The sequence below is a fragment of the Heloderma suspectum genome, chromosome 3 (genome assembly GCF_057233095.1).
Source record: "Heloderma suspectum isolate Gila_16-S chromosome 3, 16-S_ref, whole genome shotgun sequence".
NCBI lineage: Eukaryota > Metazoa > Chordata > Lepidosauria > Squamata > Helodermatidae > Heloderma > Heloderma suspectum.
This window is the reverse complement of record NC_139460.1, coordinates 119,267,868-119,283,858: the sequence shown is the minus strand read 5'-3', so window position 1 is coordinate 119,283,858 and position 15,991 is coordinate 119,267,868. Positions and strand designations below refer to the sequence as shown.

Here is a 15,991-nt window from a genome sequence, read left to right as displayed (position 1 = left end):
CTCCAGGAAGTTAAAAGTTCCTACAGTGCAAATGTAGCTCATGCTTTTGTCTCATGAAACAGCTTCCTCTAGTGGAGTTCTACAGTATTATTCATTGTAAGGGATAATGTACTTATTTATTAATAAGCAGCACAATCCTATGCATGTTTTCTAGTAAGTTTCATTTGCCTAGTGGCAAAATGATAGTAGATTCCTATGAAAAGAAGCCAAAGTTTCTGAACAGAGTATGTTTAGTGTCATGTCTGACAAAATACAAAATGGTTGAAAAGAAAAACAAAATGGTCTGGAAACAATTTTATTTGCAAACGAAAGAACACATTACCATAAACGTGGCACTGTACATGAATGACACTCAAGTCTATGATGCTACAATTCTATAGTGCAAATACGGAAAAGATTCCCATGAAAAATAAGAACTTAATACAAGCAAGCAAACTAGTCAGTTCTTCTTGGGAAATCAGTCTGACAGAAGTAACTCAACTGATGTAGGCTTTTGTGATCTATACAGTTAGTTATAGTGAGATCACATATTTATATGTAAACGATGACTTGCTCATGTGAAGCAAATAGGTGCCGCAGCATACTAAACCATTTGGACTATGAATGAAAGCTTAGACACAGGCCTATAGTTCACCAAACCATCAGGATCCACGGAGGGCTTTTCAATAGGGGTCTCATGAATGCTTTGTCTAGGCAAGATGGAACATAGCTTACCTTAATGAAGCAATTATTGTATTCAATGTATAGGGCCTTACATAATTAAAAATAATACTTTTCAATGGAAACAGCTGGTAAGCTCACTTTTGAGTTGTTGAATGGTAATTCATTGAGTGATGTAATATCAGATGCTTACGTGGCTGAATCAACCCTTGAAAACACAGTGCTAGTGAAAACAAGCTTGTACCAGTTGTCTAAATCAAGCTGCTTTTGAAGCACGTGTAAGTGCACACATGGATTTCTATATGAGCACGATTTGCCATAGTGGACGTACTTCAATATTGCAGAGATATGAGAAATGTGGTTCAAATTAAATGTTGAGTAGGCACTGAAGCTATTGTTTCTTTAAACTTCCAACAATATTAATAGGAGAGATTCTCAACATTCCTCCACTTAAAATGATACATTTTACATAGTGGACTTGCATGCACTAACCCTTGCGATGATGTCCCACATCTATGATGCATCTCCAGGAAGATGTTGTTTTTCCTATCTATGAATTTGAAGCTCTTGCAGGCACTAACCCTCGCGATGATGTCCCACATCTATGATGCATCTCCAGGAAGATGTTGTTTTTCCTATCTATGAATTTGAAGCTCTTGCAGGCACTAACCCTCGCGATGATGTCCCACATCTATGATGCATCTCCAGGAAGATGTTGTTTTTCCTATCTATGAATTTGAAGCTCTTGCATGCACTAACCCTCGCGATGATGTCCCACATCTATGATGCATCTCCAGGAAGATGTTGTTTTTCCTATCTATGAATTTGAAGCTCTTGCATGCACTAACCCTCGCGATGATGTCCCACATCTATGATGCATCTCCAGGAAGATGTTGTTTTTCCTATCTATGAATTTGAAGCTCTTGCATGCACTAACCCTCGCGATGATGTCCCACATCTATGATGCATCTCCAGGAAGATGTTGTTTTTCCTATCTATGAATTTGAAGCTCTTGCATGCACTAACCCTCGCGATGATGTCCCACATCTATGATGCATCTCCAGGAAGATGTTGTTTTTCCTATCTATGAATTTGAAGCTCTACACTTTTTTATCTCTATGGACCAAGCTCCATAGATTTATACTTCACACCTACAGAGATAAGAAAAAATGAGTGACACACCTTTGTCTGAACAGGGAATTTCAAATGTCACATATGAAGGTCATAGCTCAGTGGCAGAGCACAGGCTTTACATGCAGAAGGTCCCAGGTTCAATCCCTGGCATCTCGGGCTACAGCTGGAAAAACACCAGCCTAAAACCCTAGATTGCTGCTGCCAGTCAGTGTTTGACAATACTGGGCTAGGTGGACCAAGGGTCTGACTCTGTATAAGGCATCTTCCTATGGTCCTCTATTGGAAAAGCCATTTTTTAATATCTCCCCCAGGACAGAGGTGAGAGCCGCAGCAGCAAAGACAAAATTTCATGTGATATTTCAAAATTTCTGACTCATATCTCATTGGGTAATAACTAATAGCAAATACAGCTCATTACTTGTGAAAAAATAATTTTATTTTTAACATTTTAAACATTAAAAAGAGGCCCTGCCAATACAATTTCTAATACAAATACAGTTCACTGTACAATTTATTGTACTATATTGGAGGTTAGGACGGGGGTATAACTGAGAGTGGTTTACATGATAACCCTGCAAAGCAGTCCATAGCTAATACTGCAGATCAGAAGTGGGACTGAGGCTGGTTTGGATTTCCAATCAAAAGAGCCCAGCACAGAATACCCGCCAGGTTACACAGCAAAGGTCTACCTATTTAAATTGCACCCTCAGATCTTCTTCTAGTCGCTCTTGGTGCTTCGTTGATTTGCAAGCAGACATATTGTGCTTTAAAATGTTTTAGAACTAAAGAAAAAAAGAAAAACATCACATATAACAGCCTTCTCCAACCTGGTCCCCTCCAGATGTGTAGCTCCCAAACAAAAGGAGATCCCTCATGTGAAGATGCAAAATGAACAAATCAATGGACCATGAGAAGAATTGTATTGTATGAACTCAGAAAGTACATCTATAAATAATCACTGCTGATAATCAAATTGATCAAGTAAAATAATCAAAATAATAATATAATCAAGACAAAAATAATCAAGTAAAATACTCAGTGTACAAACAACCGTATCAAGAATGTAAGTTACATATGGTACACACAACAATACTGTAATGAACAGAGTATTTAGCGAAATGCTATAATACTGAACAACTGTATGTTGTCACAAAATATAATAAAAAAAATGACAAAAACTCTGGATTGCATTCTCATTTCCGTTCTTCTTCAGAATGGCAAAGGAATTATATTCTTTTCTTTATCTGTTATGGGAGGCAGCCGAGCAATTACGGTGCTCTGGGCCCTTCAAAAATGTCAGAAGTGCTCCCGTAAAACTAAATGCCGGAGATTGTGCTCCTTCAGGGGAATCGTATTCGTAATTTTCCGAAGCTTTCCAAGGCCACCCTTACAATAAACACTGGCGAGCCAGCTGTGAGCATGGAGGAGGAAATCCGTTGCAATCCAGAGGTCGTGGTCCAGCACATCTGGAGGCCACCAGGCTGGAGAGGGCCGACACAGATTAAGGCCTGAGTTGGAAGGGCCCGGACCCCGTCCTTTTCTGCTACCTTTCGGACAGAGAAGGCGGGGGGGGGGGTTGGGAGGAACCTGCTGCCCGGCCGCGGCTACGGCGCAATCCTGGAGTTCGCCACTATTTCTAAGGGCAGCTCTCAGGCGAGGAGGCAGAACAAGGCTCGTTGCAAGGGGAAGCGCATCTCCTGCATCACTCTACCCGCCGTATCTCTGCGCTCAAGAGCGCGCGCGCCTCTCACTCCGCTCTAGGGCGCCTGGGGCCCGTCTACTTCCGGCCCGGCGGTGAAGGGCCTCCTCTCGCTGACTCGCCTCGGTCTTGGGAGGAAGCGGAAGCTTTTTTGTTTTGGTGGCGCTGGGCATTGTGGGGAGGCCGGTGTCGCCCGCGCCTGCCCGCCTCCCTTCCCGCCGTGCGGCAGCTTGGTCTGAGGGGCGAGGAAGAGGCCGCCGACGACGACGTAGGCTGGCTCCTCCGGGGCCGGCGTTCATCAGTCCGGCAAGTAGCCGAGAGCGGGGCCGCGCCAAGCCCTGGGCAGCGCGCGGTGAGCCTCTTCTCTGCCCGCCTCCCCGGGCGACTGCGCGCGTGTGCGGAAAGGAGGAGGGCCGCTCCCGGGGCGTGTGGTCAGCCCGGCCCTGGGGGGCCGCCGTGGCACCTGCCGCGGCCCTCCTCCGCTCGCCTGAGGGGCATCAAGCGAATGCGGCCCCTCTGCGCCCCCGGTTCCCGCGTCTAATGCGGAGGGAGGCGGCTCCAACCCCAGCAGGGCTTTGCCTCTTTTTGCTACCCCCCCCCCCGCTTCCTGAGGCTGCCTTCTTCACCAACGGGGTCGATAAGGGTGATTGGCAGTCGATCCGCCAGCATCGCCAGCTCCTAATTGCTTCACAATAGCCTTTTTTTAATTATTTTTTGGTCCGGGTTAATCTGTTCGGGGGGCCGTTTCCAGATGTAGGTTTGGTATTTGTGTTTGCGGGTCATCCCGGTATATTTGTTCGTTCGATGTGCACCTACCCTGCTTTTCAACCAAGAAAGATGGTACCCAAGGCAGTTCTTGGGGCTCAGTAGGTAATTGGCTCTGCCCCCTGAGCCACCATTTTGCATCTGGCTCTGATTAGTGGCCCTTGGGGTTTTAGTAAAAACAACAACAGTGTAGCTCCCACAACCCTGAAGTCTGTTGCGTTCTTGAGGACTGACCTTTATGACATCTTAATCTTGCCCTTCTTCCCAGGAGCTCATGGTTTCTCTCTCCTATGCTTCCCCCAGATTTTATTCCACACAACAAATCTGTGGGGCAGCTAAACTGAGAGTGTGTGACTGGCTTGAGGTCAGCTGTGGCTGAGTGGGAATTTGAACCTGGGTGTGTCTCTCATTGTTCTGACACAAGTCACTGCACCATACTGACAGTCTTGCACGTTGTACAATCTAGTGCAGACATCTTTAACCTTTACAGACCTGGCATCCCCCTTTAACCCCAGCATGCAAGTAGCACAACTTCTAAATTTCTTACCTAGATATCTGTATTTTTTTTTTTGTCTAATCTCTCTTATCTTCTGCTACCTTTCTTGCTTTTCATTCTGTTTTCAGAAACTATGTACCTGTGAACAGATGCTGGGACCTTTGATTTGAGCCAGGAGGGCTCTCCTTGTGTTCTTCTGCTCTCTCGTGTGATGGTCAAGTGGAACTTAGGTTAGGGTGTGACAGATTTCTGGGTCCCAACTGAGTAGTTGAACACGGTTGATACATTTATGATTGCTACTTTTTCAAAGGGGCAAAATGCATCAAAGGATTTATTGTGGCTACCATGTAATTGCAGTATCTAGTTGCATAATTTTATTATTAAACATCAAGGTGGGAAACACTTACTGCTGCATAGACCAACCTTCCCCAGCTTGGTGCCCTCCAGCTGTTTTGAACATCAATTCCCATCAGACCCAGAAAGCATGGAAAGCTGTCAGGGATGCTGGGAGTTGTCATCCAAAATATCTGGAGGGCAACAAGTTAGGGAAAGATGGCGTAAACCCTTACTAACTTATGCACTAATTTCAGTTTTCATTTTGAATGGCAGAACACTGTGTTTTACAATTCTGCAAACCAATTTAGCTTTCATCTTTTAAAAACTAAACTTATTTTTGCTCTTTGCTGTGTTCAGAACACTTACTGCTTTTCTTAAACAAGTTTGAGGACACGCTGTTTTACCTTTACAAAGAAAATACAGATAAAAACTGTTTATGATTCTTCTTATGAAGAGAGAGCCCCCCCCCCCTTTTTAAAATCTATTGACATTATGGGCAGTTGGCAACCTTACATATGCCATGTGTCTTTGTTCTCTATCCTATAACACATGAAGAGCATACAAGTACAATTAAAATAAATGTCCACCTTACGCAGTATGAGATATGTGCAGTGTTTTTATTATGTAACATGTCAAAAGCTGTCATGGGACTATGTTTGAAGACGTGTGCAACTTGGGGAAAATGAGTTGGCATTATGTTCTATGCAATATTTAATGTTTGTGTAGTATTTTTAAATTTGCAAAGACCTTTACAGCTTTCTTGTGTTTGCTCTCACTATAACCATGCAAGATAGGATACTTTTATTCATATTTTTAACATAGTAATATACTAGACCTCTTATGGTATTTTTCAGTGAGTTTAACAACATATTTGTATAATTAATCTGTGGGTTAGTTTTGCTGGCCTTGTCATTTTGTATGCAGTTGTGCTCATAAAAATTGTATCAACTTAGTCAAACGGATGTGTCCTTAGTCTGCAACAATATTTTGTACACTTTGTCTTGCACTGCAAATTCCAAGGCTACAATCCATACACATTCAGTTTGGAATAAGCTCTACTGAGCTCACTGGGACTTATTTCTGCTAAACATTTATGGGATTCTGCTGTAATAGTGCCTTTTGTAAATCATTTTGTAGTTATTTTGACATCTAAGTGCTTGCTGACGTCAAATGCATCAGTACCTAGAAGAAATGCCATGTTTGATTTGTCTGATGAAACTCTAATTCATCTGTTTCAATTCCATACAGATTGCTTTTCCTGGCTTCTCCAAATGCTGGAATTCATTTTTCGTGGTTGTGATGCATCATATAAGCTGCAATCAGTTTGAAGCAGAGCACTGTCAGAAGACTATTGCTCTTTCTTCATCTTCAGCTGCTCCTTCTTAAACACAGTTAACTTTTTTTTAGTATTCCTTGTACAACTTTACATTTCCTCAGCAAACTTAATTTGTATGGTTTACACATACAAATTGTTGTATGGCTTATATTGGAGTACACAAGTACAGTGTGGTTAGGAAAGAGAACCCTCTGTGTGAACTTCAGATATATAGACACTGTTAACAGACCTACAGAACAGAGAGGGCATGTTCTAAGTCTTTGAATGCTGTATTTATGCTTTGAATTCTAATTTTAGGAAACTGTTAAAATGGACATTTCTTCAAAGAAAAAAAACACTTTCCACCAGTGTCTACAAGACAGATAAGCCTACTTTCTTTTCTTGCTAGTTGTATTATCTTCTTTTGTAGCCATGGCAGCTGCTACTATAGTTCATGACACTTCTGAGGCTGTGGACCTCTGTGGTCCATATGGGCTATACCTTAAACCCATTACAAAAATGACTATTAGTGTGGCACTTCCTCAGTTGAAGCAGCCAGGAAAGTCCATTTCCAACTGGGAGGTGATGGAAAGGCTGAAAGGAATGGTGCAAACACATCAGTTCTCAACATTACGGATTTCCAAAAGCACTATGGATTTTATCCGCTTTGAAGGAGAGGTAGAAAATAAGAGTCTGGTTAAATCCTTCCTTGCATGCCTAGATGGCAAAACTATAAAACTTAGTGGCTTTTCAGACATTTTAAAAGTTCGTGCTGCAGAATACAAAATTGATTTTCCTACTCGACATGACTGGGACTCCTTTTTTCGTGATGCAAAAGATATGAATGAGACACTGCCAGGAGAAAGACCAGACACTATTCATCTGGAGGGCTTACCTTGTAAATGGTTTGCGCTGAAAGACTCTGGCTCAGAAAAACCGAACAATGAAGTTCTTATTAAGGTGTTCAGTAAATTTGGGGACATTCGTAATGTGGACATACCTATGTTGGACCCATATAGGGAAGAAATGACCGGTAGAAACTTTCATACATTCAGTTTTGGAGGCCATTTGAATTTTGAAGCTTATGTTCAGTACGAAGAATATGCAGGTTTCATCAAAGCTATGAGTGCTTTGCGAGGTATGAAGCTGATGTACAAAGGTGAAGATGGCAAAGCAGTGGCTTGTAACATAAAGGTGAGGTACTCTTGAGCTCTTCCTAGTGCATCTTTCTGGAAAAAAATATTGCATACAAAACATTGTATATTTTGAAGAGCTGTTCTTAAGTTATCAGTTTTAAGCACACATATTTTCAGAAACTTGATTATTTGTTCAGTGAAATAAAGTAAAACTTGTTTTCTTTTTAATATCTCATAGTGAATCTTCAGAAGCATTTATTTTAAACATTTGCATGCCACATGCCTAAGGAGGTGCATACTCAAAAGTGTGTGTGGGTTTCCATGTAAATTAAGAGAAAAGCAAGAGAACAGGAAATGGGGGTTGTTAAAAGCAATCAAGGTTTCTTAATAGATCTCAGGTTACTGCCTTCAACAGTATGTGAGCTAGTGGGTAAAGAATATCTCAGGTGTCATAAATAAGGCTGATGTCTGTGGTGTATATAATTGCTGTTCATGTAATAATTACACCATTTTTCTCAGAGTAATTGTTTTCCCATTCTTGTTTACATATTAGTGTGCTGCTGTTTTTCAGCCGAAGTGGTACAAAATAGTGTGGGTTAGATCCAGACTTAGTCATACTTGGAATAAACCATTGAAATGAATGGGGCTTAAGTTAGTTATGACTAACATACATCCATTTTTTTAATGGGTCTACTCTACGTATGACTAACTTGGATTCAGCCCTTTATAATTTGCTGCTTGATGAATACTGTCAAAGAATAAAATGGTTTCCATGAGAAACAAGGGTAGTGTATATAATGGGTATTATTTTTCTAATCTACAGATACCCACGATTCTTTGTTGTTAAAGTGAATAAATGAATGGTTCTCAGAGCATCAGTGGGCCTCTGTAGAACGATAGTTAGCTCAGTACCTCATTTACTACAGATTTGGTATTAACTACATGGTATATGGTTTCAGGTATGAAACTGTTGTATTTCTTTTGAAACCAGTCAGTTGCAGCTGTGATCTAGAGCCCTAGATGAGCTTGCCATTCATTTTGATGAGAGTTGTTTAGAATTGGAATCCTCTGTTATGCATATAGAATGTTTCCATCTCACAGAAGATGAGATACTCCTGCACTTGCTCATATCCATGTGCCCTTTTCCAGCTGCTCAACTGCAGCCTGAGACTACAGTTTCAAACAACAAGATGGATGACTCGTATCTTTTGTTGATACTCTCTTACCTGGGAGTAAGTCCCATTGAACCCAGACAAGCAATTGGGCCTTCTATTCCTAGTGTCCCTTTTCCTTTGTTCTTGCTACTCAGCCAAGGGCAAGAGTAAGCACAGTGCAGCATATCGGTCAGATTTTGTTATTTAAATTACACTTCAGAAAGCTTGCAAAGCTTTTTGATGACTTAGGAAAGCTCACTCAAGCAGATTTTGAGAACTGTTGGAATACAGGACATCTAGAAGTAAAGAATAAACGTTATTCATTTGCGCGCGCGCACACACACACACACACACACACACACAGAATGTCAGCTAAGCTGGTGTAGCTTTAGTTTTCAATCTTCTATAACCAGGAGATGCAAGAGTTTAGTGTTGTATTCTAAAGTGCACACAGAGCTATATATAAACAATGGGCTTTTAACTTTAGCACAATTGCCCTTTCTGTGTCTAAAAGGTTTCATTTGATTCAACAAAACATCTGAGTGATGCTTCAATTAAGAAACGACAGCTTGAAAGGCAGAAGCTCCAGGAGCTTGAAAAACAAAGAGAAGAACAAAAACGGAAAGAAAAAGAAGCAGAGGAAAGACAAAAAGAAGAGGAAAGGTAGATCTCATTCCTTCCTTACAGATTCCTTCCTTCCTCCTTTAAACTTTTCTGTACTTGTAAAATGTAACATTTGTGTATCTACTATTTTGGGTATATTTTAGGCAGTTTATTAGTAGGTTTTAAATTGTAATTTATATTGAGATTTTTGAAAAAGCATACTTTAGGGAACCACATGCTGGTCGCTAAAATGGGAGCCTACCATTCCATATATGCTTCTGGAAATTCTGCACTTCATCATCTAGAAAGTACATATGCTATTTCAGGCAGTAAAGTAAATCTATCTTAGAAAATAACAGTTTGTGGACTAGGCTTCTTGCACATACAGTTCATACAACCTATCTTTTAAAACTAGATAGATGTTTAATCAGTTCCTTTAAAGAAGGTATTGGAAAGCTCCTTTTGATTTAGTATATCAAAGTACTGAGATGATAGTAGCCTGCAATCTTTGGTTAAACTATTTCAGAGTAGTCCTATTGGCATTGCACTTCTGTAAGTGGCATGAGGATTTCAAAATTAGCTTTGCGCCAGATAGAAGGCATGAGCTCCTCCATCTACAGAACATCAGAATATGAGCAGTGCATGCTTCCTACATTTTCTGGTATTGCCTTCAGGATGAGAATAGTTTTTATGACCATTCCACTTTAGTGTTTTTTCGTCAAGCAATAAGATTACGATTTGTTGTGGACTTGGCCCTTTATATCTGTTATCCATACAGCAATTAAAATGCTGTTGGTTCGGTTTTACCTTTTTGTTTAGGGCAGGGAAAGCATTTATAAATGTTATGTTGCATTTATGGTGGCTTAGTTTTCTACTTTCCACTGACTGGGTTCAGAAGACACATTGGGGCTTGTCATGGGTTATTCAACGCACGATGAGCTGTGGCGCCCATGAGTGCAAAGTTGCATATGCAACCCCCACTTGGAGATTGTTGTGTCATGCAGATTTGGCTAGCATGGGTTATGCAAAGGTTAAACAACCCTTGCATAACCCTAAGACAGACCTTGTTTAACCCTTGCTTGCCAGTTCCGCATGACATGACAACCGCCAAGTGGGTGTTGCATATTCAAAACGGCAGCCACATACGCTGTCACACTGCAGCCTCCCTTGGGTTAAATAACCTGCGGTGGGTTGTTGTGTTGTGTGAACAGCCCACTATGCTATTTTACAGTCCTAAATTTGGAGCAGTTTCATTGAAATTGGTGGGACTTAACCTTCAAATGGCAGTCCTTCGATATTTAAACATGAAGGCATAAGTAGTAGTTACTTTTCTTTCTTTTTTTAAGCATCAGATAAAACCTGATATGTGACCTATTGTGACTAATGTAATGTGCATCCTTAGGAAACAGAAAGAACTGGAGGAATTAGAAAGAGAGAGAAAAAGGGAAGAGAAATTACGAAAAAGAGAGCAGAAACAAAAGGATCGTGAAATTCGTAGAAACAAAAAAAGGCTTGAAAGAATACAAGCCGAAGAGCAAAAAAAACTGCAGGAAAAAATAAAGCTAGAGGAGCGGAAGCTTCTCTTAGCTCAGAGAAACCTTCAGTCCATTCGACTAATTGCTGAACTGCTGAGCAGAGCCAAGGTAACTGTTTTGGGGGCATGTTTTCATAGAAAAGCACTATTACGGTTTTTAACTGCAAGTGCTAAATGTGAATTTTTAAATATGTTGAAGAAATGTATAGCAACTGGTTTCTCCTGGTTCCATGCTTTCCATCTGTTGTATAATTTGCTAGTTTAATATGTTTTAGAGTGCTAAAAATAGCTCTAATAGCATTTTGCTTTTAGCATTAAGTTTTCTTTTGCCTAAAACCCAGTGCTGTCTTCACCCTCTTTCCTGTTTGGAGGAGATGTAGGCCCCTATCTCTGTGTAGAAAGGACACACATCTGTAGCGGGGAGACATGGCCAAGGATCTTCAGCTGGAAATCAGGGCCTTCCCGCTCTTTGCAGCACCATTGTCTCAGTTTTTCCAGCAAGCTAGAGGCTTCTGGAAGTTGGTATTTAAGCTGTTTATATTGCCAGTCGGTTGATAACATGCAATAGTAAAAGCTGCAAAAGTTGATGAGTATGGAGTAGAGTGTAAATTATCCTCTCAATCCTGACTTTTGAGGTTGCTCATTGTGATGTACAGACTTGTTTCCTAGAATGTGGTCTGAACTGAACCTATTTCAGAGAGTATATTGGATTGTATTAGTAATTTAAGAACAAAAAGCAAGAAATCTTAATTACAGTTTTTCTCTCCATTGTGTTTGTCCCTGGGGTTCCCTTTCTGAAATTGTTCCCTTTTAGCTGTTCTCTGAAGCTGTGCAAGCTTGACTTTGTTATTGGATGAATATGTTTTCATATAGATATAGGAATAAAGTAAATCTCTTTCCTCAATTTTCTTAGGCAATAAAGCTTCTGGAGCAGGAACACAATGAGGAAAAAGTCCGCCTTCAGCATTTGGAAGAGAGGAGGCGACTGCAAGAAGCTGAACTCCGACGTGTAGAGGAAGAAAAAGAGAGAGCTCTTGGACTGCAGAGAAAAGAGAGGGAATTGAGAGAAAAACTATTAAGCAACCTCATGAACAAGAAAATAGAAATATCCCATCTGAAAAAGACTGAACCTAACACACTGCAGTCAACCCCTTGGAAAACTCTTGCAGGTGTTCCCCACTGCATAACATCTACCTCAGTGCAGTCCATCTTAGCCAAACCAATTCAGCCCTGTCAAAGCAGCATAACGGCTAATGAAAGCCTGGTTCCTCAGCTGAAGTACCTAAATGGGAGCCTTCATGAGGAAGCTCATATCAGTGACCCTAACATTAATATCATTAACAGGGACACCGTTTCAGCTGAAAGTAGTTCAGATGTTCTTTCATGTATCCCTGCAAATCAGCAGCACAAGACTACACCGGACCGTGAGCAGAACATCTATAAGAAGGACTTGCTGTCTGAACAAGGCAAGTGTAACAGAGAGCCAAGCAAAGGGAAGAGTCACTCATGCAGAGACATGTATAACCATCATAGCAAAGATAAAATTGAAAAAAGCAGACACAGAAGAGACTTAAGCAGTGAGGATGAAAAGTGCAGAAAAGAAAGACGCCTCCATAAAAAATACTCTACAAAAAGTAGCAGTCCTCACCAGAGAAGCTTAAGTCGAGAACATGCACGACATCGGCGTTCCTTTAGTAGTGACAGTGAGCAGGATAAAAGAGGACGCAGTCGTGGTCACAAGAGCATGGGCAAGAAACAAAAATACCGGAAGAGGTCTTTGAGCAACCAAAGAAGCACTTGGAGTAGGTAATAGAAGACTTAGCCTTTTGTAAGGGCTGTCTGAGAGAGGACTGGAGTGGATCTCTCCTCTTTCCATGCAGGGAAGGAAAGAAAACTGATTGGAAATTTTACTTGAATATAGTTTATGGAGTCAAGAGACATATAACCACACTTTTCAAAAATATTTTTGAGACTTCTTATCTGTCAGTTCTGTGTTGGCTTACTACAGTACTATATATTCTTATCATTCTTACACTTTCTCTATGATAACCAGCGTAATTAGGCATTCATCGTTTCACTTTTTTCTAAATTGGGTCCCTATTAGCAATCACAGCAATCTTTTATTTAGAAACTGGCATGTGTATGTTTCTAATATGAAATGTGAACTTTGCAAGTAGCAGTATACTTGATTCATAGGAACTCAATAATTCCATGCAGGATTTTTTGCTATCTGAATTGGTGCTAGATGCAACCATATTTTTATACAGTGCTGTAATGCCTTCTTTGCTATTTTTGGAAATTGTACTTGATAGATTGTTACAGGGCCTGAATTGTCATGGTGTTTGCTATTTTCCATGTTTTAGAGTTCTGTTCCATTTCAAAAGAAAAATGCCAGGATTTCAGAGCCTCTGAGAAAGTAGGTACAGAGGCTGCTATTGTATTAACATTTGACTTTTGTGTTCAAACCATTGGTTGTCCTCTAAATGCAATTTTGTAGACATCTGTATTCTGAAAGGGGCCTTCCTGCTAAATTATTTTTATGTGAAATGTTCAAGTTCAGAGTTGTATTTTCTCTTTTTATAACATCTTTGCTTCTGGAAATGAAGCTCAGGAATTTCCCCAAAATATCACCGCAGTGCAAAACCAGCTTTTTTTTTACCATCCAATGGTAAAACCACAGAAGCCATTGCCAGTGAACCCAAACTACTGCTTCATATTCGGTACATTAAAGATCTATACATATACACCATTAAAACTGATTTGGTTTGTGTTTTGTTGAAGAATTATTGGGTTATACAGCTTACTTAATATGGAGTGCACCTATTTTAAGGTTATCTATCTTTTACAAGATAAGGCAGCCTTGACATTTTTCATTTTTGTATCCTGGTTGTTCCTTTATCCAGAGGCAGGAATATACAGGCAGATCTTTTATATATTGATGAAGAGCATTTATCTTTCACTTGCACAAAAACTGTATGTACAGGTCACATTTGATCTTAAATATAATGCTAGAAATGCTTTTTTTTCCAGATATTGCCTTCAGCCTATTCCACATTATACTGAAAACTTCCTATAGGCTTTTAAGATATAGCTATATCTTTTGAAGCATGATCTGATCTAAAATTGTGGAGTCAAAGGGTATAAACTACGCTATGCTTTTGTTTTCTTGACTTGCTTCAAAATCTGTGACATCTTGGGCGCTTTTCATAGGTCAGGATCTGAAAGGGCCAGTCTGTAGACCTGTTTGGACGTCTCAGCAGATCATGGGTTATTTAACGGGGACACGTACTGTGCACAAACTGCTTCCGTTTCTGTAAGCAACCTTTGATCAGCGTGATTCAGTGTTGTCAGCATGATATGCAAACCTGAACAGATGGGTTGTTTAGGGTCTAAACAACCCAGCTGTTACCCAAACAACAAACTATGTGTTAACCACTGGATTAACCTCTAAACAACTGAACAGTCTGGGTTAGCACATCATGCTGACAACCTCCAATTTACAGAAACCGGAAATGGGTTGCAGGTGGCATGCAGGCAACATGCGTCCCCACAAATCATGAGCTAAATAATCCATGATTTGCCACCTTGATGTGAAGCCTGGGTATGTGTGTTCTAAAGTGGTTCACTCTACACACAGAACCTTGTCAGTCAGTGTTTGCGTCCAGCTGCAACTATATTGAATGCTGCACAGGAGACTCCCTGGAACCATGTAAGTGCTTTTTCAGTGGCACTTGAATTGCTGTGGGAAGGGGGAGCCAGAAAAGTCCCATTGCATGCCCAGAAGCCATCTCACATTCCTATTCAGTGTTTCCATTGCCCCTTTTCATTATGGATAAAGTCTGGCCTTGTGCTTCAGTCAAATGTTCTGGTAATGCTGGTGTTTCAGATCAAATGTGCATGTGCATTTCTAAAATGCCTAAAAGGTAAAACAGTTGCTAGTGGCATTTTTCATACTGTTCTGTTTTTGTTTTGTGCTATGAACTTCAAAAGTAATGTCTAAAACTGCTGGCTTTAAAAAAAAAATCATTTTTGAGGAGCAGTTACCACTAAACTGCTGTGGCTTTCTTTCGACCTAAATAGTATCAAGAAGTGAATTCACCCTTATGTAGTATACAGATAAGAAATAGTCTTCTTTCCTTTGCCATCTCTGGCTTTAAAATAAATACTGTTAACCCAAATGTAGTTGTGAATTCCTAGCCTCAAGATGATTGGTTCAGGTTTCCAATAGACATCAACCTGCATGAACTTTCACCCAACGCATTTACTCTGGAAAACAATTATGTGATGTGGTTCTGCAGCAATCCTAATGTGTAGTGTTCCCCTAATTTGGGCAAGGATTTTCTCTTGGGACCAAAGAAATACAGTTATTACAAGCTAATGCAGATCAAAGCCATGTATGAGATACTATTTTATCTCATACATGGCTTCATTCACACTAGGAGAAATACACGGGGAGGACATGATGCTTCATTTGCGCATATCTGGAAAAATACCCCATTTTTTCTGTTTGAGGAAAACATGGGATAGGTGGGAGGAAATAGTGGAATAATGACTGGACAACGACAAAGGCATGTAATGGACCCTCACAATTCAGTGAGCGAGCAACCATGAATACGCAATAAACTTGAGGTATAGAGATCCCCTGAGGGTAAGCCTAACTAAACATAATGGGACTTCTCAGTAGGCATACATAGAATTGCATACATAGCAATATTTATCTCCCCTCCAGTTAAAAAACAAACCAAAATCTATTTTTATTAAAGCTTTCTGTTCATAGGAACATAGGAAGCTGCCTTATACTGAGCCAGACCCTGGGTCCATCTAGCGCAGTATTGTTGACACTGACTGGCAGCAGCGGCTCTCCAGGGTTTCAGGCAGGATTCTTTCCTAGCCCTCCCTGGAGATGCTGGGGATTGAACCTGGGACCTTCTGATGGCCAAGCATGCACTCTACCACTGAGCTACAGCCCTTCCTATTGCTGGATAATTGCACTGACAAAAAAAACAGCCCCAGATTTGTTTCCCTGCAACCATGTGAACCCACTTTTCTCAAAGGCTTGGGTGAGGAGAAGGAGAAAAACCGTTTTGACTGTTTGTATAAAGTCAAATACAATTCAGAACTTCTCTTGCCCACCGAAGAGAATTCTCTTTAAGAATTCC

The 15,991-nt window shown here is 40.6% G+C and overlaps 1 protein-coding gene across 2 annotated transcripts; it reads left to right on the top strand.

Moving 5' to 3' along the window:
* The first annotated feature begins 3,562 nt into the window (after positions 1–3,562).
* AKAP17A (A-kinase anchoring protein 17A) lies at positions 3,563–15,001 on the top strand. Of its 2 annotated transcripts, none has more exons than XM_084844283.1 (5): positions 3,563–3,845; positions 6,339–7,599; positions 9,210–9,358; positions 10,701–10,941; positions 11,746–15,001. In XM_084844283.1, the coding sequence occupies exons 2-5, from the start codon at positions 6,838–6,840 to the stop codon at positions 12,640–12,642; spliced, it is 2,049 nt and encodes a 682-aa protein (XP_084700409.1). In that variant the 5' UTR covers positions 3,563–3,845; positions 6,339–6,837; the 3' UTR covers positions 12,643–15,001. The 2 variants fall into 2 exon arrangements, with proteins under 2 accessions (XP_084700409.1, XP_084700410.1); XM_084844284.1 differs by having other exon boundaries at positions 3,585–3,799.
* The last annotated feature ends 990 nt before the right edge of the window (positions 15,002–15,991 follow it).